The sequence below is a fragment of the Trichechus manatus genome, unplaced genomic scaffold (assembly GCF_000243295.1).
Source record: "Trichechus manatus latirostris isolate Lorelei unplaced genomic scaffold, TriManLat1.0 scaffold00009, whole genome shotgun sequence".
In the NCBI taxonomy this organism is placed as follows: domain Eukaryota; kingdom Metazoa; phylum Chordata; class Mammalia; order Sirenia; family Trichechidae; genus Trichechus; species Trichechus manatus.
Window position 1 is genome coordinate 19,310,832 of NW_004443945.1, and position 24,603 is coordinate 19,335,434.

The following is a 24,603-nucleotide window of genomic DNA, read 5'->3' on the forward strand; positions in this document are numbered from 1 at the left end:
AGCCTAGATGGAGGCTGGATTTAAGAGTATAGACTGAGGGGAGTTGTTAAATTAAGCCCTATCATAGATTTTAAAGTTATCTAAGTAGTCAAGCTTTCAAAAAAGTACCACTTGGTACAGAGAGGCAGAAACTGATCATAGAAATTGGTAGACCCTAGCACAGAGCTTGGCACCTGGAAGGCACATAATAAACACTTATTAAATTAATGAATAAATTAAGAAATTACAAATAAATTAACCTTAACTTTTGAAATTGTGCGTGTGTCTGCATGGGAGGGGGAATTGCTTTCTCCACTTTCTCTTCTGTTCTTCTTGTTTCACTTCTGAGTCCCATTTTTTCAACTAAAGGCAGAGGAACAACATTCTGGTTATACCTATCTATATACCCTTGTGACAGGGACTTCAAGGATATGCCTGCAGTTTGATAGTGAGCAAGGGTCATTCTTTGGCAATGGAACTGTGACACCTGTAGTCAGTTGGGGTGGGTGGGGCAGTAAGACTGACTACATGGAAAAAGGCCTGCAGGATTAGGGGAGCTCTAGGGACAGTCAATGTGTAACCCTGCCAGAAAGTATTCAGATCTTCTGTGCCAAGGGGGGCAGGATCTTGAGAGAGTAAGGGTAAAGAGGTCACCGAGTTAATTCTGTACAAACAAAAGAAAACAAACAACAGTTTCATTCCTCTAAATACCACACACACATGCACCCCCACTCCATTCCTGCCCTTTCTCCCCAGTGAAACCTTTGGGCCTATCTCATGTTGGGGAAAGCATTTGTGTGAGCATTAGACACAGAGGCTGGTGAGTGGACATTTTTGTTGGAGGGAAGTGACCTACAGTGAGAAGCAGAAATGAAGTCCAGTCAGCTCCCCCGAGAACAGGGTAAGCAGTGAGGCCCCCTAGTAAGTTGTATTATACAAAGCACTGTTGAGAAATTTTGAATATAGCCCTCAAATCCATACTGTTCTGGAGGATTCTAAGGTACAGACATAGGACATGTTGCCTGAAGGTGAAGCATGCCCTCCTCACACAAACATACAAATAATAATAAAAAGATCTGAGAATGCCTGTATTTATCCCATTATTCTCTATTAAACATCTTGTGAGAACCTACTAGACCACAGGGGCACAAGACTCCTCTGGGGTTCCCTCTTTAAGGGAATTTCCGTTCGATTCTCCACATAGTACTACTGCTTATCTCCATCCAAAGCCTTCCACACTAATCCTACTGTGTATCAGGGTTATCATTATACTAGTGTTATATCCCCCAGTAATCATTTCGAAAAGGTTGAAATGCCTCAGAAGGTGATTACATACTTGCCATGAGCTCTACGGAAAGAAATATTTTGTGCAAACATAGTTAGTAATCTCCTGTTCTCCCTCATCTTCCTGAAGGTTATATCTTCCTGTATTCTTCTGCAGGATTTTAGACTTCTCCCCTGAAGGCAGGATAAAGTCTCTGTCTATACTGATAAATCATAGTGTTCAAAGTCTAATGGTGAGAGAAGTTGCCCATCATAAACACTGACAACAGGTCAGGGACGTTTAAAAATGAAGCGGTGAGAAGCCTCTTTCTCTTCTTTTTCCTTATGCTTCTTTTCCCACCTTATGCTTTTAAGTGGGGAAGCCACTGGATTTACATATTATTAATAATGGTTAATATATTGTTTTGATGTAAAGGAATAATATGCAAGGAATTGGAATAAACAAAAAAGGGATAAAACCCCAGAGATCAATTGTATATCTTTGGAAAACAAAAAGCACAATTGTCTAATTCCAACATGCCACAGTATAAAAAAGGGAAAGGCTGAAGTTTCAGTAAAAAAAAAATTGTGAGAAGCCCTATTATAAAAACCAAGGGAGATAAAGAATACTCTTCAGTATTCAATTTTCAGTGGCAGCCCAGTCTTCCAGAATAAAAAGGGAAAACAGAAGTTAAATAGTAAGGCACTTTTGCAGGAAAGTTGAAACAAGAAAAAAAAAGTTTTATTTTGAAATACAGTCTTTAAGGATAAATTTGGCTTTCATTTTCCATCTCTAGGTGCATCCAACAAGATACAAAAAAAAAAAAAAAACACAACAAAACAAAGACCCACGACATTATGTACAGAGCTCTAAAATGAGCTGTGAATATCTACAAGAAACTCTTTGTGAAGGGATGTACGTGTGGGGCTTTCTACAGTTCTCAGTCCTCGTGAAGAAGAGTTAACTCCTTGGAGCTGCAGGTGCGGCTGCAGCAAGGGAAGAGCTGGGGTCAGTAGGGGGCTGGGGTGGGACCTCCAGGTGGGAGGCGTGGAGAGGTGTCTGGGGAGGGGAGCGGCGGCGGCACGGGACAGATCCTGGGCTTCTCTAGAAGTCCTGCCGCGGGGTGTGAGTCAGGCTGTGCCGCCGCAGATCACAGTTTCGCCTGAACACTTTGCCGCACTGCTCGCAGCTGTAGGGCTTGATGTCTGTATGGGTGAGAAGGTGAGTTTTCAGATTACTTCTCTGATTAAAGGTTCTTCCACATGTGGGACATTTGTGTGGAGATTCCTGTTCAGATGTGAAGCAAGCAAAGGATTAATCCTTCACACTACCACTGCACCCTTCTCAATAGTTTGTCTTATCGGTATCACAAGCGTTAACATAACATGCGCACGACAACAAAAGAGGGGACTTGCAGGAACAAATCTGTGCTCCTAATCCTCCAATTACGAAAACACACGCACAGGCACACACAGAGGCCTGATTTCACTGATAGCTGCGGGGGCAGATCCCAGGCCACCGAGGTAGGCTTTGTGATTTCCAGCTCTTTACATTTCATCACCATGTCATAGGCAGGAAAAGGAGGAAGGAAAACTCTATTCCTCTCTTAAGGAATGACATTCTCTCGGGTAATAAGGCTCCTCTTTGCTGGAAAATTAAACTATTCCTCAATGTTCTGAAAACTACAAATTATGAGGCCCCTGGGAAAGATAGCATATGAGATTTCACCATGCCTCCATTATCAAAATTACCTCTATTTCCTCCCAAACACGAATGCTTTAAGTGCAGGGTGGATGGGATTAAAAAAAAAAAAAAAAAATCCTTCTAAAACTAGGATTTAGAATAAAGAGAGTGATTTGTTGTTTAAGAAAAATGTTTTAGGTTAGATAAGATTAATTTAATGTATTTAAAAAAAAAATCAAGAATGCTGCTTTTCTCCGCCTAGAGAGCTAATCTAAATAGAACCTTATAAGAGAAAGACACTGCCATTGATCACCTTTTGTAAAGCAATTATGATCAAGAAGCAGTCAATGTTTTTAAGCAAGAAAACAAACTTACCTGCATATGTAAAGTTTTGTGAACTGCTAGAGTTCGAGACTGACAAAATCCTTTCCCACATTCCTGACATTTGAAGGGTTTTTCTTTGGAATGGATATACCTGAAAATCAATATAAGGATTCATTGAAATGGCTTTCCCCCAACTTTACCACTACAGTGAGGATTTTTCTTTCGGCAATTACTCAAAATGAAGTAGTGGAAGGACAAAGAGAAACTGGATTTCCATTATTTATGTTTTTAGTTTTTTTTTTTTTTTTTTTTTGGCTGTATAATTCTGTTTATGGTTAACCTCAACTAACAGACTCTTCAAAACATTCACCGGCCAGTCGGCGGCTTTATCTACACTTGATCGCCCTCTCTGGCGTATTCTGGAGCTCGAAATCGTGCCGAATGAGCCCTTGTTGGCCTCCATGGTTTTCTCTGGGATTTAAACTGGCCAAATCAGGATGTAAGCAAGGCCGTCTTTAGGGGAACTGATTTTTAGCGAATCTCTTAACAGCCGGGGGCGATGGGTGTGGAAGCCTCAACTAGGGGAAAAGCAGGTAGATTCCAGGGAAGACCCCTAGTTCCTCTTGGGGAATTTTAACCCAATGAAAACATTTATGTTATAGTATTTCTTCTTGTTACGGTTTATTACTACAGAGTTTAAGGTAAGGGAGGGAAGGTGGGAGTTGTTTCTAAATTTAGTGACCTCTAGACCCACTTTCTTTCCTCTCCCCAAACAAAGCTTAAAAGAAAGCTCTCTGCAGCAGGTTCTGGGGCTCACCTGGGGAAGGAGTAGGAGGTGAAGGAGGGAACCCTGTGAAAGTGGCCCAGCAGGTCTCCAGAAATGGTCCCACAACAGTCAGGACAACCGGTAGAAAACTAGAACACCAAACCCAGGATCAAGGCCCACCCACTATTTTTCCTGCCCAAGGATGAATAAAGGCCCTAATTCATCCCAAACAAGAATATAGCAGGCTGGGGCTTGGGGGAGAAAAGGTAGATGTTGGGGGACAGGTGAAGCAGGCTGGGAGGGCCTAGTTCAAAGGTGATTTTAATGACGCTTGGAATGTTGTTCTAGGAAAATTCGCCTTCCCTCCCTTGCAACCCCCTTCCCCACCTCACCTGTGATCCCGCAAATGATCTTGCCTCCGGAAGGCCTTGTGGCAGATGTCACACGTGTAAGGCCTCTCATCTGTGTGGGTCCTTTCATGGATGAGCAAGTTGTAGGATTTGGTAAAGTGTCTGCCGCAAAACTTGCAGATAAACTCTTTTTTCGTTTTGGAGGGCAACCTCCCTCGGGAGGGTTTTCTGTCCGGAGTCAATTTACTGAGGCCCGAGATAGGACTGCCCAAACCCGGGCTCAGCTTGGTCAGGTCCCCCATCTTAGGGGGGTCCTCCTGCGTGGCGGCCACGGCCAAGTTTGCAAAGTCAAAACGGGGCCGGTCCTTGTGCAGGGCTGGGAGGACGTGGGCAATGGCCCCCTGCTTGGGGTGGAAGAGGTGAGTAGTGAAGGGCAGAGCCGGGAAAGGGAAGCGCGCATCCATGAGGCCCTGCGCCGCCGCCATCTCGGTGATGGTGGAGCGGGCAATCTCGTGTACGTTGGGGTACCCCAGTGTCCAGTGGTTCATGTGCATGGTCTGCACAGCGCTGAGCCCGTACAGGCCCTGCAGGTGGTCCACGGCGGCAGGGAAAGTGTTCACCGCCTGCAGGAAGGAGTAATTGGTGAGTTGCAGGGACGGGTGGAGCGGGATGGGCGCCGGCAAGGCCTTGCTCCCCATCTTCTGGGGTGCTGGGAGGCTGAGGGAGCGGCCTCTTTCTTCCAGGACTCTGAGGCAGGAGGACGTGGGGCTCCAGCGAAAACCCAGACACACAACAGCACGCACAGAAAGCCCTAGAAATAGCAGAGGAACAGATCGTGAATATTATCCACGCCTATTTGGTCTGCACTTTGGCGCCGTTGCGGGTTACTAAATCTTCTTTCCAAGTCCCGCTCCCCACGGTATCCAAGGCCCCCAAAATTTTGAAGCCGAGAGGGCACCACGGAGCGCTGCCCAGCGAGTCCACGCAGAGCTCGGCCCCGGGCCGTTGGGCGGGGCAGGAAGTGGCCCCCTGGCGAGCCGGGAGCCCGGGCGGCCCTTCTGGGAGCCCACAGGAAGGTCGGATTCCGGGCACGTTCGGAGCGGAAGACCGGGCAGGACGGGAAAGGCAGGCGGGCAGCAGAACTCCGGTGCGGCAGCACCCATCCCAGCCCAGCCTAGCCATCCCCACCTTGTCCAGAGACACGGCCAACCGCGACGGCCCGCGACGCCAACGTCCGCAGGTCCGGGGCCGAGCGGCTGTCGCCACGGCGTGTCTGAGCTCCCTTGCGAACGACGAGTTGTGGGTCTGACCCTGGGGTGGAGGGCCCACCTCAGCACTGTGGGGCAGGCTCCTCACGCCGCGCCCCCCACCCCCTCGCAGGCTGCCCCGCCCCGCCCTGCTGCGGCTGTGTTTCCCGCGCTTACGCGGGCCACACCGGGGTGCCGGCGAGCAGCCGCGGGAGCCTTGCCCTCCCTGGCAGAGGGCCCTCGGAGCGGGCCGCCTCGCCCCGCGCTGACCTCGGAGGTTTTCTCTTTCCTTCCTCCGCCGCAGTGCCATTTATCAGCAGTGACGGGCCACAGGAAAGAAAAGTGACACCTCGGGGCTGGGTTCGGTCTGGAATCACCCCCTCCCCTTCCCAGGGATTGCCCCCTTCCACCCCCCAACCAAGATCCCTTCCAGATGGTTCAGGCTGCGGGGGAGGGCAGGAGAAGTCCACAAGGCCGGAACCCCCTCTCCCAGTCTGAGCGCCAAGCTCCCAGGAGGCCCCAGCGGCTGCCTGGCCTGGCATGAGGAGCAGCCCCTGCACCAGGGAGGCTGGAGAGGAGAAAAGCCTCCTTGGTGAGGTAAGGGAAGAGGCTGCAGGGGAGCCATAGCGGGCCGGGTTCGGTGGGGCCCTGCCGGCCTGGAGAAACCTTGTTTTCTGGCCTGGAGGTGTGTGCCATCAGGAAGCTTGGCGCAGGGTCTGCGGCCTGGGCCTAACTAGGGCACAAACACTCTCGGCTCCATGTGCCCCAATAGCAACACAGGGGTCTGACTGCAGACCCAGATTCCCAGGGGCACCTCAACGACCCCCCTCACCTGTATTCAGGGTGGGCCCACACGCTGCCACTGCCAACCCCTTTCCAGCAGCGGGGTTCTGCCAGCTCCGCGGGCCAGCGCCTTCCCTCTGACAGCAACCCCCCAGGTGCGGGACCCACAACTAAGAGCTCTCCCCAGAGGGGGACAGGCAGGCGGTTCTGGGCCACCAACTGCCTCGCCTGGCTTTGGAACCAAGGAGGAAAGTGGGAGCGTATGTCCAGCCTTCCCTCCTCACCCACTCCTTTCTGTGCCTGGATTTTTTTCTCTAGTGCGTTGTGAAGCGTTGCCCGTGGCTCTATCTGGTTGCGCTACTGACACCGCGCTCTGGCAAGGCGGAATCTGGCTGCCTCGGTGGGGCCCACACCTTCCCTCCCTCTTCTGCTCGGAGACAGGGATTTATTAATGAACCGCTTCTGCCAGGCGGTATGCGGTCTGGGAGTTCAGGCCCGGAGTTAATGAGAGGTGTGTGACAGTCAGAGGGTCTCAGTCAAACCACTCAACCGAAACTGTAAACCTCCATTAGTAATAAACTTTCCCACCACTAATCAGGATTCATTTTTGTTCAGCGGCAACCCTCAAGCCCTCTCCTAGAGAGGTAGGAAGAAGGGATTCTAGTAACATACCTAGTAATCTATCTGATTATTTCCCCTTCCATTAAAAATAATAAATTACATCGTTCTTTTCTGCGCTTTGCACAATAGGATTTTCCACAGATTTAAATATTATTTCCCCCCTAGTGTTGAAAAGCAGTCTTTCCCCGAGAGAGAGGAAACCGAAATTATTCTTTGGGTGTATTCCTGGACTACTTAGAAATAAACGCAGGAGGCAAAGTACAACTCCCACCACGTTCTGGGGGGAGGGGAGGTCATTGTCGACTTAGGGAATACTATGACCCCTGATTTCCATTCCTTCCTTTTCTCCAAATGGTTTATAATATAGAAATTAATGACTATTATAATTCAGCTTCATGAGGGCACAAAAGTGATATTTCATAGTATGTGTTCGTTTTAATTTGCAGAGCAGATAGTTTCTTTAGAGAGGAGGAGCAAACCATTGGTGCCTTCTGAAACCCTTTTACAAATAGAACAACCCCAAATATCCGCCGAACTCTTTTGCCATAAATAAAGAGTTTAGATTTCCACTCTCCCGCTGAGTTGCTGGAAATATATGTCAAGGATATTTTAAGGCAATGCAGAGATCTGAAGTACTTTCACTTTGTTCTGAACTGAGCCATGCAGTTCCCACACTCCGTTTCAGGCAATAACAGCGATCATCGTCAGCTGTCATTTCTCCACCGTCTCGTTTCCGACCATTGGTTACTTTTTAATTTTGCAAGGAAAGAAACGTAAACCAATGAAAAGACAAACATTTCGGTAGAGCTGACACTAGTATTCTTTCATCTGTCTCCTTTACAGGAATTTCCAGGCATGTACATAAGTTTTTTTTTAATTTAGTTCACTGGCTGTCAACAAGTGAGATGTGTACATACTATTTTCAGTTCAACGAAGCTTTCAAAACATAGGAGAAAAAAAAGGTACGTGGTAATTTGATAAGCAGTCTCGCTCTTTGGTAATGGTATTATTAGACTGAATTACCTAAAAATAATATACAGTCGGAGTCATCTGCTAAAACCTGTGTGTTATCTGAGAAAAATGACCGATGGATCGATATGCTCACTGAATTTTAGCCCAAGCCACGTCAGGATTTTGCATAAATCAGAGAGCTACAGTTTAAGTAGAGCTAAGGAAATTTTTTTAAAAAATAAAAAACGCCAGACTGCATCAGGTGAATAGAGAAAAACGGCTGCGAAGTTCGTGCCCCTTCGCAGCTCCTCTGCTTTCTCAAGGAGTTAATTAAATTAAGATGCCTTCCTCATAATCTGGGTTGTTTCCCTCCGCTCCCTCGGTCCTGCTGCATGAGTAATTTTCTTGTTGCTCCTCGGGATTGCAATTCGTTTAGCAGAGAAAGTAGCTGTCTGTACCGTTTCGCTCCGGGAAACGCCAGCCCTCTTTTGTTCTCAACTAACAGGTAGGCAGACAGATTCAGCTCTCCCTCCACAAACACCTTTTTCTCCCTTCTTCCTACAACCGCCACTCCTTTATCTGTTGGTATTTCTCAGGAATCCAAGCGGTTAAACTCTCGGGGAGTTTGGCTTTGGCCCCTTCCGCCAGAGCTGGAAAGGGAGAGGAAAATCAAGCAGCCAGCACAGGGTTGGAAATTCTCCTAGGTAGGTAATTCACTTAGGACTGAGCTATTATCTCCCATTTCAAATGTGCCTTTGGCGTCGCTGGCTAGCAGGCACTATGTCCCGGCCAGCCCGCCCTTAGCTGCCGCGGCTGCCCCGGCTGCGCCGGGACAGGTTGACCCTGGCTTTGTAGGGCAGGGGCAGAAACAGTGTAGGGTTGAGGGTGGTTATTTCTGCGTACGTCGGTAAGCTTTTATAAGCAGCCCTGCTGATTAGAAGCTTAGATAAAACGTCCCACAACAAAACTAAAAAACAGTATATAAAAGTTTGTCTGTGTGTGTGTGCGCGCGCGCGCGCGCGCTTGTGTTAACTGGGAGTCGCGTGCTGGGGGTCCGAGGAAGTGCGAAACACAATGCCCCATGATTGCATCCATATGATTTCTTTGAACGATATCTAAACTTGTGGCACGCCAGACCGAGAATCTGAGCGCCCCCGGCACCCCCGAACCTTTCCTTGCTTAGGGCGGCTGTAGCCCCTTCCCAGCGCAGACACTCACCTCCCGGACAAAAATCCGCCTGGGTAGCTCAGACCCGGTCCAGGCAGCAAGGCGCGCAGCTAGGCAGGGTCATTGGGTCCACACCGTGCAAACTTCTTTTTCCGCGCGAAGTCCCGGGAGCTGCGGACATGATCTGGAGAACGGCGAGCAGCAAAAGCGAGCGCGGCTCCTCACCCTCGTCGGAGTTCGTGGATGCGGAAGTGTAAAGATTTGGGGTGCTTCGATCTGGCGCTCAGCGCTCGCCCGGAGCCCCGCGCCTCGGCAAGCCTCTCGCTGCAGACTCCGGGTGAGGTCGGAGCCCGCAGCCTCGCAAGGCCATCACCCTCTAGCAGCGAGCGCGCCGAGCTCTGTCCCCGCCCGCGTCCCTCCCCAGGCTGCCCAGAGCCGGGAGTAGTGGGCTTTAGTAGCGGCCCCGCCTCCCCTCCGGGCGGGCGTTCGGCGGCAGCGCGGGGCCCAAGGCTCCCTGGCTCCGCCTCCGCGCCTGGCGTCCGCTAATGGTCCACTCTGTTTACTTGTGTTTGGATAGCAACTGAGTCTTAAAGGCACAGGTTTGCCCAAGGTTTCCCTGTTACACAGAGCGAAGGCGACTCAGTTTAAAATTCACACACAACCACAACGCCCACCCCCATCATTCTTGGTGGCACTTTTCCTTACACTGTTAGAAACTCAACAAACAGTCCTATCCTTCACGAAGACCCCTCAGAGAAACCCAAAGGGCATTTCATAGTTTTACTTGGCACTCTAGCCGGCTTACTTTCCAATCTTAACACATTTAACACAACCATCTTCTTCGTAGGGTAAAGTCTATCAGTTTTAGGTTATTTCTCCAGTATATATTACACTTCCCCCAATTTTAGTATAGTTTTATATACAATTTTGTAGTATATGTATAATCTGGCTTCAAAATAAAGTTTATTTCTAGAGGTGACAATTGACTAATTTCGTAACTACTGCAAAGACATGTGGAATGCCCTAGGAGAAATTTCTTCCAATATTTTAGCTTTAATCATCCAGCGTACATTTCGTAAGCAGTTAACCAACTTTGTTAACAGGGTGGGCATCTGCAACCCGTTGACAAACAATAAGGAATCCATCTGGAATGGGTGACGAGTAATCATTCTAAAAATTTAGGAAAATACGATTCTAGCTTCTCAAAGCATGTACATCTTAATTTCCAGCAAAAATAGAGTTCATTGTTCAGTCGCCAGGAAATTTAATAGAATTTAATGTGCAATGATACATTTTCAGATTCATCTACAGTCTTGGTCTCGTGTGAGTGTAACTGCAGAACGCACTTTAGCCACTCTGGAAGGCGGGTGACTGAATGACAGGAAGGGAATGACACGCACTCATTGTAAGCAGTCTCTTTTCAGACGAGATCTGTGTGAACACTGAGCAAAACGCTCTTCGTGCTAGACGAGTCGCCAGAGGGACTTTACCTTAGCCCACAGCAAGCCCGCGCTTGGAGGGGCGTAGAATCTCCAGCCAAGAGGCTGCACAATTTAAAAGTGTTCCACCAAAAGATGTTTTGAATGAGCCGTCCCAGAAGGGCAGTTAAAATAATCTCAATCGTGCGGGGAAGTGGACAAATATAAGCTGAGGGTAAAAGCTGTCAAAAGGTTAACTAGTGATTGGGGAACCAAGCAGAAGCTCTGAAATATTTTATTAAGATAAAACACCTTCTGTTTTATTTATGCCGAGGTGAACAGAATTTTTCGTTCCTTTTGTAAAACATAATTCAAGGATAGGAGATCTTTCTTCCTTTCTTTCCAATTTAAGTTCGCAAAGATTCAAAAGTGAGTTTAGAGATTCGAGTGTTTAATATTCTGTAGTATTGCTTCAATGTAGACTTGACAAACAACTTGAAAGCAGCAGAACGCTTGAGTTTAAAAAACGTTTTCCCTAGTGGGTTCCATAGGGGTGCTTTCATTTTAGCCCTCAGTCCTGAGCCCCAGCTGCGGGGATGTTTGCTGTGCCTTCTCCCCAGCCGCCTCATTCTTTCCGCAGCTTTTCTCAATTTGGAAGAGTTGGAGGGAACTTTCTCCTTTTTCAGACACTCAGGGCGCACACTCACGAGGTGACCTGAAGAGTATTCCTATGCGACGTATTTCCTTTTCACGAAAGCGGAGGCAACTCCCCAGCGGCGGGCTTCACACCTTTCCCGCCCTGTGTGTGCGTGTACGTTGGGTGCGGAACCTCTTGCGTTTCCCGCAGAGTAGACAGAATTGCCAACCACCCAGGAGCTGCGCTCTCTCTCCGCAAACTTTCTGAGCCCAAGTCTTTCCATAAACTTGTTTACCTCGCCCACCCCAGCCTCCGAAGTTCCAAAATGGAGTCTGGGCCAAGCCAGCTTCAGTGCTGCGGTCGCTGGAAAGGTAGGGAAGAGTCGAGGAGCTCCCAGCTTTAGGGGCAGCCGCGTGACCCGGCGGCGCCTCCGCAGGCTCCAGGCCCTGCAGCCGCCGTGGGCAGGGGCGCACCTGAGCCGGGAGCTAGCCCGAGGTTGAGCGCGGCGCGGCTCGGCACTGCGCACTGCGCGCCCCCGACCACCTCCGCGCCCACCTGGGCGGGCCCTGAGTTTCTCGCGCTCAGCCGGGGCAAGCCCCTGGTCCCGAAACTCAGCTACCGCGCACGCATTGTGGGGGCCCACCCACGAGCAGGCTCACGGTAGGGACTTCCCGATGACATCGCCAGAAGCGAAGACATGTCATGGGCCCATGGGTGGGCGGTGGGGCACCAGTGTGTGGAGAGGCTAGTCCCGGAGTCCGGAGCCGTCCAGCTGCGTCTGGAGGGCTGTGTCTCTGCGCAGCAGTCCCACTCCCCTTGCGCCCTCAGGAAGCTGCGCTGCAGGTTCACGCTGATATTTTCGCCGATCGATCATCTGCTGTCCTCGCGGCTCTGGGCTTTCGACCTCGAGGACGCCGCCAGAGAAATGGCTAACAGACTGACAAGAAGCGCGTGAGCAGTTGCAGCCCAAATTCGAATCGCAGCAAGTTTAAGCCCCTGGAGGAAAGGAGGAAGGCCGAGAAGAGGAAACGCGGAGGTGGGGAGCGCAGCCCCGCTCCCTGGCCCACCCAGGCGGCCCTGCCAGATAAGCAGCGAGCAGGTGTCAGCCACAAACTTCCCTGGAGTCTACTCTGAGCCTCTTTTACTCCGACCGCGCATTGCGGACATTCTAAAAACTCTTACCCTTTAAAAAACAAATTAAGGAAACCCCATCTTTCCCCAGCTGCCAGCATATCTGAGGACTCGCCTTCTTTCTCCCCAGCCTTTCTCTGCCTCTGTGGGGAGGAGACCTTTTGAACTTCCCGCACCGTTTGCCGCCTTTCGCAGGAGCCCGGAGGAGTTGGGAGCTCAGCTTTGTTCCAGTGCCGGAGTTGACATAGTGAGGAGTCCTGCAGGAACCCAGAGGAGCATCGCAAGCAGTCAGCTCAGAGCTGCGGGTGCGGAGGCGGGGGCCAAAAGACTAAGAATTTTATCTTTTTAGTTGAAAAGCAAGTCCGTGTCCACGCTCTAAACGGGGATGGGGTGGGAAATCGGGGCCGCAGGCGGGAGCTCAGCTGCCGGCGGGAAGAGCCGCAGCGCCCCCTGGAGGCTAGGGTTGCTTACTGCGTGCCCCGGGCACTGGGGGCGGTCACTCAAGCCGCCTGCTCCTGGGTGTTAGCGCGAGGCTGCCAAGACCCCGCTGGTCGCTCAGTTTCCTTCACCTCAACCCAGGTTCCTTTGCTGCAGTAGGAGGGTCGTGTGCGCTGCAGGGTGCTGGGTAGAGGGCCTGGGCTGTTGTCTAGGCCAATGAGCCGCTCTACTCCCACCACTGGGGACTTCGTGGTGGTCCCGCGTGGCGGCCCCCCCCCCCCAGCTACTCCCCTCCTGGCGAGTTTCTAAGACGGACCTTCCGGCCCACGAAGCCGTTCCGGGCGGCCCTGACTTCCCCAGGGTAAGGGGAAGGCGCCAGCTCTGACCCCAGCCCAGGGAGCGCGTGATCCCGGTCACCTCAGATTCCTACAGATTCTAAGACCCGGGGCATTGTCCCTGGCGGGAGAGGCGAAAGGGGTTCCCCACCCCAGCTTTTGACGCCCTGCTGGGAATGGGTCCCCAGGAGGTCTGTTCTCTCCTAAAGTCAGAGAGCTGGAAGAGGCCCGTCGCGAGGCGCGCGGGAGCCTTCTTGCGGCTGGGAGACTTGAGGACCACCCCCTGCCTCCAGCGCGACGGGCCCTCAGGCCCATCCACTCCCCAGGCCCCGAGTGGGGCCAACCCAGCCAACCTCAGGCGGCCGAGGCCCGGCCTTGCCTCGTAGGCTCTTCCATTGGAGCAGAGAGGGAGTGAGGGGCATGTTGGGCCCAGGGCGTTCTGAGGTGGCGTCCTCCGCAGGAGGCAGCGGCGAGCGCTCTGTCAGTCCCCAGCATTGCCGGGCGCCGAGTCCCCGGGAAGGGATAGCTGCTGGGGGAGGCCGAAGACTAGGTAGGGGGTTGGGGGAGAGTTACCTAGCCAAGGGTGGGGGTGGGCAAGCCTGGGTAGACCCTTCCGTAAGCCCGGATCCAATCCGGGTTTGGATTTCCGAGGTGAGGCACTCGGCCGCGGTAGCAGCGAGGCCCAGAGCGGACTCGAGGCCGCCTCCACGATCTGTCAGACCTTCTAGAGTTAAACGGTGCCACTGCGGCCCTAGAGGGTGAGAGCAGCCCCGCACCTTCTCACCGCCAGGAGTTGGGAGAGGTCCCTGGGGGACGCGAGCAGGCAGCGGGCTGGCTCTGGCACGTGCTGGGCGCGGTCGCGACGCTGGCACCATCCTCTGATAGTGCGGGCACTGGCGCGGGCTTCCAGGGCTCGCGGGGACTGAGCACGCTTTCGCTGTTCAGTGCTCCCAGGGAAGCGGACCTCTTGCAGTTTGCTTCACCAGAGAGGGCTAGATCATCTCCTAGGCTCCCGGGTCAAAGGACAGCTTTGAATTCATGGTGTTTCTCTAGTGGTTTACAGAAGGCATTGATGGCAGAAGGCAAGACCAAGGAGCCTCCCAAGAGGGAGGGCCCTGCGGATGGTGTCCCTCTCTGGGTTGCCCCACATGCCCAGGGCGGGACTGACCCTTGCGCACGCCAAAAAGATCATCTTCCGGAAAGGCTAGCGCAGAATCTGCAAACCTATGTTTTTATTAGGCTTTCACTTTTTTTTTTTTTTTTTAAACCAACTTAACAACGCTTGAACACTGATGGAATTGAAACAAAAAATATTGATTTCCAATGAGATCCATTCCTATGCGGCATTGTGCTGGCTGGAGCTCTCCGGTAGCCATGCTCTATTTTAAAATGCCGGGGCTTCGAATGCCTTGGAGTTTCCAACCCTCGCTGCAGAGGTCCTTTCTTTGGGTTGCAGGGATCAGCCCTGAGGTACTATCTAGAGTAGCGGTTCTCAACGTGTGCTCCAGCAGCTGCTGCAGCAGCAGCATGGTCTGGAACGTGTTAGAAATGTAAATTCTCGGGCCCGACCTCCTGAATCAGAAACTCTAGGAGTGAGGCCCTGCAATCTGTGTTTAAACAAGCCCCCTAGCCGATTCGGAAGCCCGCTAACGCTTGAAAACCACCGACCTATATCAAATTGACATTTGGGGACAATGGCGGGCGCGCGCGCAGGTTTTTCTGTATCGGTATCTTTCAAGTCTCGCTCTCTCTCCTCCTCCTCTCCTCCCCTTCTACCTACTCTCCAGAGAAAGCACTTGTAAACATCTGGCCTAGGACAACTTATTCATTCATTCATTCGCCCATTCGTTCATTCGCTCACTCTCTCGTTCATTTTTCCATTCATTTTTCCGGGGGCACCTCCCACGTCCTGGGAAACTTGCTGAGGATACCCAGGTGAACTAGGTGCGACCCTTCCCCGCAAGGAGTCGGATCGGGATGTGTGGTGAGGGGGGAGAGAGAGAGAGGGAGAAAGCAATACGAGTCCCTCCGCCTTTAATGGCCAGTCTTTTGTTAATTATTATTATAATCTAATACTAGACTTGATTTGATTTCAGGAACTATCCCTGTTAGGAATCCAGCAGGAGCATCGCGCCTTATTTTACAGTTTCTGGCTTTTGGGGACGCTTCCCTCTCCTCCTCGTCCAGGTTGACCTTCTTCTCTTTATGCTTTTCATCTCATCCTAGTGATTCTGAGTGTCTGACTGCTGCACACGCTTTCACACACTACTTGACACACATTGCCCACACTCTAGCTGTCCTCCCTCCACTGGGTCAGAGTGCTTGGGCCGGGGGCGAAGCAGTGCCACAACCGGCGGAATAGTGCGTGGACCGGGACTCGGCGCTGCTACCTGGGTTGTTCCAGAGCCTGTGTGCCCTTGGGTTTCCCTGAGGCTGCGCGGGACGCTCTCAGGACAACGGAAACTGACGCTCATGTTCCGTTCACTTGCTCGGTGCCAGCCGCTGGAATTTTGCGTCCTGTTGTCCAGAACTGCCCAGCTCCCCGCGGCCAGGTGTACCGAGGTCATGGTCCTCGACCCTGCTGATGTATCACCTTAAGATTGGGTCATAGTCCCTTACCTTTCTTTTGGTAACACTAGACTTTTTATCCCCGCTCCCCCCACCCCCCAGCTAAAAATCCGAATGAAACTCACACTTTCTAATCTTTTTAGGCCGGATCAACATCCCTGACGCTTTCACTTTGCACTGTCTAAGACACAAACTTTCTGTCTTCAACCAGCTGGAGAGCCACCTCCACTAGATCGTTTGCTTCCCTCCGAGATTTCTGGTTGTGGCAGGGAGAGCGAGTAGAAGGTGCTTTGCCTTGCAGACACTGACGAGTCCCTCAAAAATCGGGTCTAACTAGCAGCCTCTTGTCGTCTATTTCCGGAATCAGAAAATAGGGTTTCATTTTAGTGAATCAATGCAAGGAAGCCACTGAAAACGCCCACAAATAAAAATAAGTGTTTATTTTTACCATAGTCATACATTTAATAAAAGTGCTCAGCTCTGCTTTGACAAAGAGTTGTTATTTTAAAATGACCTTTTCTTACGAGGATTTTCAAAATGTAAAATGTATAATGGTCAGGCATGATAATCTGTTTACTACTAGTGATCATATTTCTCAATAGTATTTTGCTTCCCAGTGCAGATGGTTTGACATAGTAACATTCAGAGCAGCCGGCGCTTACTTAGGAAATGTCAAGGACAGTATTTAAAGGAAGATACAAGTTTTAACCAAGGAAAACGTATATCTCTGTAGCTATTTGCCTGTGAATATTCCCCAGAGGATTAATACAGTATTCTTGAATCTAATCCAACTCAGCAAACTCCTAAAAAATGACTATGAGGTGCCAACTCATCGACCCATGCAATCCCTTGTCAACAAATATTTTTGAGTGTCTACTATGTACCAGGTGTTATCTTTTGAGACCCTGGACTTTCATTCTGACTTGGGGGCCTGGTAGGGGAAGTAAGAGGGGAAATAAGGTGGAGCTTTAAGGTTAGTTTCCCTCGGGTTTGTTAAATTCTTAGAGCACTTGTACTTAATAGCAATCTTTAATACATTTATTGAACTCCCTCTTACATTTTTAGGTCATTTTTACAAGTCGAGGAGAGAAAGTCAGTGTTTAAGCCAGCTCATTTATTGGAAAGTGAATGCCAGCACAGGCTTAACTTTTGGCTTTTCAAGTGGAAGACCTTAATATCATGACAACATTTCACAATAATGTTATTTCCATCATGCCAGGTGATAATTTAGCCGTAGATTCCTCATGATTAGCGACTGTAGCTCACTCAAGCCTGTTTCACCTCCTGACTATTTAAGAAGCCAAAGAGAGGAAAAAGCCCCTTTTTCCTCTACCACCCTTGCTGGAGGGTGGGGTAAAGGAAGTGGTAGATGGCTAGACTGGCCCCATTCTCTTTGTTCCTTGGAAGAGCTTGGAACCAAATTGTGCTCAGACCCCAGCTTCAGAGAATCCAGGTCTTACAAGAAGTGATGAGCTCTATTATCTTTTCATTTGAGCCCAACACAGAGACAACTCCAGTGGATCTAGAGTCACACCCATATGAGAGGCTAAGAGACCCCATTCCACTCCTGCTCCATACCCTGTTACATGAAGCCTGGTCACACTGTGTGTCTCAGCCACATAGTCAATTTTACAGCTGCCTAACCTCTCTCCCCATGTCCTGTCTTCCTACACGCTCCTCTGCCCATGCTTGGCAAGTGGGCCCACCTCCGGGAATCAGACTGGGTGGATGCTATGATGTCAGAACACCAGGCAGCAGCGTTTTTAACATGTGTTAGGCCACTGTTGCCCTTTCTTTTCCCTGGAAAAGTACATAAAGTGCAAGTTGTCTCCCAGGCTGTGAGGCGTACATCCAAATGCCCTACGTGGTGGGCCCGCCCAGGCCCAGGAGAGTGTGGAGGAGAATGCAAGTGTGTCATATGGGTGTGTTCACCAATACTGCTCCCCTCTGTCTCATCCTTGACCACATTCTCTTGACAGGCCATATGGCCTGGGAGTGACCTGGAATATATCAAGAGCATTAGCTTGCCTGGCAAAGCAAGGAGGCAATGACAGAGTGGGATTTTGGAATTGGTCATTCATTCAGCACATATTTATTGAAGTGTTTAAGGTGGTAGGTAGATGCTGGGAATACAAGAACGAATAAGGAGTTACAGTCTAGTGGGAAAACAGACAAGTAAATAGGCAATTATGAAACAGGATGAATCAGAAAACCTGGATCTAAGGTCCCCAGTTAATAGCTCTGTTATCTTGGGCAAGTCATGTTACTTGCTGTAGCCTCAGTTTCTAAATCTGCAAATTAAGGCCATGTTGAGAGTTAAATAAAATGGATGTATAGTAGTTTTGATTCTTTCTCACCCATTAACATGAACTATCCTTATGGGCACATTAATTATTCTTCCCATTCCTGCAAGAACTTGGAGAGAAGCTGAGGGGAAGAAATTTGACTCAATGCCTAGTATCTGATTATCAAGAATATACAGATTAAGTCACTGCAGCGAGTGTTTCTAGATAAAAAGTCAGTCATCTGCCTTGATAGTAAGACTTTCACCAAGAGAAATTGTCTCCAATTTTCATTGTTTAGTGAAAAGCAGGAATACTGTACTGTGCATTATATTCCATTGTACTCTTGTTTAATTTTATTATAATTAGAGAATATATGATGTGGCTCTATGATGAATAGATTTTTTAGATTTCAAAGTCTTTATTTTGGATGTCACTGTCTCATGAAACAATGATGCAATTAATTCTGGGATGTCATTGATACAGGAGACCTTAAAGGGAAGGGAATTGTATCAGCTAGAATCCAATTAAGGTGTGAGTATCAGAAAATCCAAAATAACATGGGCTTAAACGACAGAGAAGTTTATTTCTCTCTCACATAAACATAGATAAGCCAGTGTCAATTTGGTAGATGACTCCCTCATGATCAGATCCTTGGACTTCTTATATCTCGTTGCTCCACCAACTTCAAGACATGTATTTCACTTTATGATCCAAGATGGCTACATTCTAGCTTGCCAGAAGGAGGCAGACATGAAGAAAAGCAAACCCCTTCTTTTTAAGGAGACTCCATAGAAGCCAGAACCTAATCACATAACCATACCCAACTGCAAGGGAGACTGGGAAAAGTAGATGACCGACCACCTCTTGCCGTGGAGTTGATTCGGACTCCTACCGACCTTATAGGACAGAGTAGAACTGCCCCATGGGGTTTCCAAGGAGCAGCTGGTAGATTCGAATGGCTGGCGTTTTGGTTAGCAGCCAAGCTCTTAGCCACTGTGCTACCAGGGCTCCATAAATGTAGAAGAGGAGAATGGATATTGAGGGATGACCATCAGTCTCTGCCACAGGGTGTCTAGGCCTGAGATATGCTATCTCATATGTGTTGGCATCATGATCATGGTCATTGGTTCTGAATGGTTTTCTGCGTCCCGTTTGCTGCTTTTTATGTGTTTAACCATTATATAAGGAGCCCTGGTAGTGCAACAGTTGAACACTTGACCGCTAACCAAAAGGTTGGAGGTTCAAACCCACCCAGCAGCTATGAGGGAAAAAGACTTGGTGATCTGCTGCTGCAAAGATTACAACTTGGAAAGCCCTATGGGGCAGTTCTACTCTGTCACGTGGGGTAGCTATGAGTCAAAAATTGACTCCACAGTACCTAAGAACAACAACAAGAAGCATTATTTGCTGTGGCAGGACTAGACTTCTTTCTTGAAACCTCTGAGCATATTGCCACCACTTGCCCCTTACTTGTTCACTCTTAGTTGTGACTGCTGGTATGTGACTTTCTGCTTGGAGTGGGGAGGTGTGCATAAAGGAGGTGTGTCAGGCTGGGAGAGAAAAGGTGTCAGGATCTTGGCTGGGGAAACTCTTGTGGATTGTGGGGAATACTCCTCATGCCACATGGCAGTATTCCCTTTCTGTGATGCATCATGGCGTGTCAGGTGGGTTGAGTGAGGGGTCTTCTGCAGGAGCAATTCATTCTTTCCTTGGAAGACGGGATGAGAAATAAGGTGGTACATACTAGTGGAAAAGTCCCTGTATTGAAGAACTGGATTTTTCCTGGCCCTGTCACCCACCATGTAAAGCAGGCTTGAGGATGGGGGCAACTGCAAAGGCCAGAAGCTGCAGTCAGAGGCTACAGAAAAATGTGCAGCTCAGGTTACCCTGAGGGGCAGTGTCAAAACTGCAAGCAGACACCCCCCCCCACCAACATGGCAGGGAAGGCCCTGCCTCAGCTAGAGCCAAGGACAATCTCCAAAGAATGTCAAGAGACTTAATTACCATTTCAAGCTGTCCTGGCCTGACTTCTGTGCCTGGTGAGTTAACTTTGCCTTTAATCCTTATCCTGTGTTAATACTTACAGGCTGGATTCTTTTCTCCAAGTCTAGGAGGATACTTAGCAACATGACCTTCCAGGTGTATAGGGAGGGGGGCCGAGAAGGGCCTGTGGCTCCCCAGTCTTACCTGGGGTCACCCTTCAGGATGTTACTTGGCTTGGGGCAAGTCTGAACATGGAGGTTACATGCAGGGCTTTGATGCCAATGTGCAGGGAGAAGGAATCCTTTCCTGCAGAAACATCTGGAGTGACACTGAGGACATACTTATACACATTTACACAAGCCCTGGGGGATTCCCTGCCTGAGAGAACTGGCTAGATAGTTCCTATTACACATTTATTTCCTTAAAGGAGGCATTTTATATTCTACCCTGTAATTCAATTCCTTTGGCTCCCCACCCTGCTAAAAAGGAAAAGAACACACAGTCCAAACAATTTTTAAAACCAAGTTTTTTTTCTCCAGATAGTAAATGTGCACAATTTGTGCAGCTTTTACATACATCTGTAAGCTATGACTTGTTTACAGCAGCCCTTACAATATTTAAAAAATAAAGTATAATGTTTTTCAGTCTGTATACAATAGCATTTTGTTTTATCAACCCCCCACATATAAATGCATTTCCCCCTTTTAGGGTGTAATTGCATGTCTAAATAGTAATGTATACAGTCGATGCATAGGAAGGACATGTATGTTTTACAGAAACATACCAAAAGGATGTAAAATACTCATGCTGATTCTTTAAAATACTGTAACTAATAACCTGCAGAGTTAGAAAAGGCCACCTAAGTTGGTCTGAGGCTGGGAGTCTGAGGATTTAGGATCATGGAATGAGAAAGTGTTTCAGAGAGCATAATCCGATCCTCTCATTTTTCCAATGTGGCCACAGAGACTCAGGAGAAAAGCAATTTTCTCAAGCTAGTTGATTTTCCATAGATAATTAGCGCCGAGCTGGGACTCCTGATTTCAGGTGAAGGCTCTTTCTATTATGCTTCACAGCCTCCTCTAGATTCAGGCTGGAATCTGGCTCCAGGAAAATATGTTGATTTGATCCCAGCAGCCCATTGTACCACACCAAGAGCCTCTAAGCTCTTGAACTCCAGCCTCAGTTGTCTTCCAGGGCTTTGCTTTTCAAAGTGTGGTTGGAAGACCAGCAGCATTGTCCTCACCAGAGGGCTGGTTAGAAATGAAGAATCTCAGGCCTTGCCAGACATTTTGAATGAGAAACTTTATTTTAACAAGATCCATAAGTCACTTGTATGTAGATTAAATTTCAGAAGAACTGCTCCAGGCCATTGTGTCTGTACTGTCAAACTGTTCCCTTAAAGACCTGTTTCATCATTTTGCTCTAGTGCGTTGTTGTTGTTGTTGTTGTTAGTTGCCTTAGAGTCAATTCTGACTCAATGGCTCCCCATGGCTTACTTGTTCATATCCAAATGTTTTCGAAGTCCAGTTCCAAAACCCCAGTGGGGGTGGGGGGTAGGAGGGTAGGGGGATGGGACGAGGATAAAGTTTCCTTGGTCATTGTCATGGATTGAATTGTGTCCCCCCAAAATGTCTATCAGCTTGGCTGGGTCATGATTCCCAGTGTTGTGTGATTGTGTACCGTTTTGCCATCTGACGTGATTTCCCTATGTGTTGTAAATCCTATCACTATGATGTAATAAAATGAATTAGTGGCAGTTACGTTGATGGGATCTACAAGATTAGATAGTATCTTAAGCCAATCTCTTCTGAGATATAAAAGAGAGAAGCGAGCAGAGAGACATAGGGACCTCATACCACCGAGAAAGCAGCCGCAGGAGCAGAGTGCATCCTTTGGACCTGAGGTTCCTATGCTGAGATGCTCCCAGAACAAGGGAAGACTGATGACAAGGACCTTCCCCTAGAGCCGACAGAGAGAGAAAGCCTTTCCCTGGAGCTGACACCCTGAATTTAGACTCGTAGCCTACTGGACTGTGAGAGAATAAATTTCTCTTTGTTAAAGCCATCCACTTAAGGTATTTCTGTTGTAGCAGCAGTAGTTGACCAAGACAGTTATATACTAAACTTTCTTTGTAGGTGGATCTGGGAATCTGGATATTTAAAGATTTCCCCAGTTGATTAGCCTTCATGGGTACTTAAATTGGCTGTTTGAGAACTGTTGATTAAAAATGTTGCTCCATAGGGTTTTGGAATCACTCAGAACAGGTAAATCTTGGAAACTGGCACTACTTTCTGCAATCTAGTTTTTCTCATGTGCCAAATCACAGAAGCTCTTTTTCTGCCGATTATGTTTTCTCTTTTCCTCTTCCATTGGCTTCTTACTTGCTCCCAATTTAAGAAGATAAATTGCATGATTCCCAAATATCCTCTTCCTCTCCTTCCTGTTAATCATTATTACCAATAAAAGCTAACTATTCTGGAGGTCTGTTATAATCAGTCGGAGATCCAGTTGATTTAGCTGCAATATCAATATCTGTCACTGATTACCAAGATTGATTTGGCTAATCAGGTTTGCCAAGTGTGAGTCTCCATGCCCCTCATCATCCCATTAAAGTCCTTCCTGAAGTTGTGCTTTGGCCAAAGGGAACAGCGTTAGCAAAGAGAGAAGGACCATTCCCTAGTCAAGGCTATCAATTAATCAGCTCTACTTTGTTTTTTAAGTGAAAGAAAGACTACTTAACCTTGTTTCCCAGTTCTTGGGCTAACAGATTCCAGGAAAGAAGGGTGTTGTGTATACCAGCAAGTAATCTAGTTCAGGGTTATTGTTTTTGTTCTAACTGGGCTCCTCTTTTACAGGCAATGATTTAGGGTGGGGCCAGTGAACAAAGTTTTTTGTACATATAAAAGCCTGTTCTCAAAATGCCCATGCCTCTCCTAGCTGCTCACTGTTACCTCTTTACAACAGTGATGGTTATCTGCTGAGTATCTGGGTTTACCACTGACCACAGCATAGGCCTGGATATTATTTGCTCAAATGATTTTCTTTTCCTTCTTTTTTTTTTTTTTTTTTTAAAGTTAAATATGTGCAAGATGGATCGGGCTAGGGCAGGTTGGGGTGGGGGTAGTTATTCCACTGAGTACAATGCGTACTTTTTCAGCATGGTACTACTTCCATAAAGTAGACTTTATGAGCTGTATACTTGCATTTTTGTTTTCTGACTTATTATTCTCTATCCTACAATTGTTCTATTAATTTGATAATATATGTTTTCAGCCAAACGTTTGTTCCAAATTCTGCCAGATTGAGGGTAAGTTTCCAGACAAAACCCTGTCCAGGGACCTTCCTAAGTGAGCAGAACTTCTCTAACCCTGAGTAGAACTTCTCCCACCCATCCTCTGGCCACTGCACCATGTCTTTAGGGGCCTTCAGGAGCTGAATGGGGTCATTCATTAGACCCTAGCTCAGCTTATTTCAAGAATTTGTTGTCTCTCTGTGGCAAGACACATCCACAGGCAATTCTGGGACTAGCGCAACAGCAGAACCATGGATCAGACAGAAGCAGTGGGTTAGGAACCTGATCCAAACGTTGAGAAATAAAGTACTGAAGCTTGTAGGGTCAGCTTCATCCTTCTGGGTGAAGCATGTTCCTTCAGGCACTGCCGATTCACTCCAGCATGACATTCACATTCCACTCAAGTAGTCTGCTTTTGTAACTCCCTGGGGAGTCTCATGAGTATAGAGGTCATTGTCTCTGACAATTAAACTTTAAAGCTAATTCCCAAGATAAATAGAGCAAATTGACACCACTTTGCTTGTAATTTTTCTTGCTTCAAGCTCTAAAATACAACAGGGAACCAGCTGCCAGGCTTGGTTCCTAGAAATTCGAGAAACACAGGCATTTTATTTTTTACCTTTCTAAATGAGGCAATTTGGGGCTGTCAGAAACAACAAAATCCAAGTAAACGTCTTAATTCTACAATTTTGCTTGCATTTCTGAGAGGACAGAGAATCATTGTTTCCATTCTTTTTTTTAAGCTGTATAAGTAGTGGTTTCTTTGAAAACTGGAATGATAGAGGGTTGTAATCTTTTTAACCCAGACCTTGCAGCAGAAAAGCTGGGCAGACTTGTGAGCTGTGTTATTCAGGAGCACACTCTGCATGGAGCAGGGAAAGTAAATAACTGAACCCATACTTTATAATTACACGGGGTGGGGTGGGGGGTGGGGAGGAGTTCAAAGCTGCAGCTCTGGGAGTGGGGTTTGAGGGCCTGGGGCGGCAGCTGCAGTTTCTGGCTTCTCCCTCCCACACTAAGGGGGTGAGACAGAACAGGAACAGGAGGTCCCTGCAGGAACCCCGGTAGTGAGGGGAGTTGAGGTGCACTGAGCAGAAAGTGAAGCATCTGTCACTCTGGGCCTCAGCTAGCAGGAACATAATTAAGATTTATAGAGTAAAATGTGAACCCAGGCAGGGACCCTAGAGATCTGCTCTACGGTTTCCTAGATAGTGTTCAGGACACCTTCAGATTTTAATAGTTTTGCTGAGGAAAAAAAGGCTCTATGGTCAAATAAGTTTGAGAAAGGCTGCATGCTATACCCACTATTGGAGAATCAAAATGCACATTAGCACAAACAAGGCTCTGGGAAGTCCCACAGTAAAGAAATCTGTTTAATCCA

General features: G+C 48.3%; 1 protein-coding gene across 2 annotated transcripts; it reads right to left on the minus strand.

Moving 5' to 3' along the window:
• Positions 1-1,924: 1,924 nt before the first annotated feature.
• On the minus strand, positions 1,925-9,601 carry OSR2 (odd-skipped related transciption factor 2). Of its 2 annotated transcripts, none has more exons than XM_004370739.2 (4): positions 9,187-9,601; positions 4,409-5,177; positions 3,302-3,401; positions 1,925-2,530 (listed from the first exon to the last, which is right to left on the minus strand). In XM_004370739.2, exons 2-4 carry the CDS (start codon positions 5,062-5,064, stop codon positions 2,348-2,350), a joined length of 939 nt encoding a protein of 312 aa, XP_004370796.1. In that variant the 5' UTR covers positions 5,065-5,177; positions 9,187-9,601; the 3' UTR covers positions 1,925-2,347. The 2 variants fall into 2 exon arrangements, with proteins under 2 accessions (XP_004370796.1, XP_004370797.1); XM_004370740.1 differs by having other exon boundaries at positions 1,963-2,448.
• Positions 9,602-24,603: the final 15,002 nt, after the last annotated feature.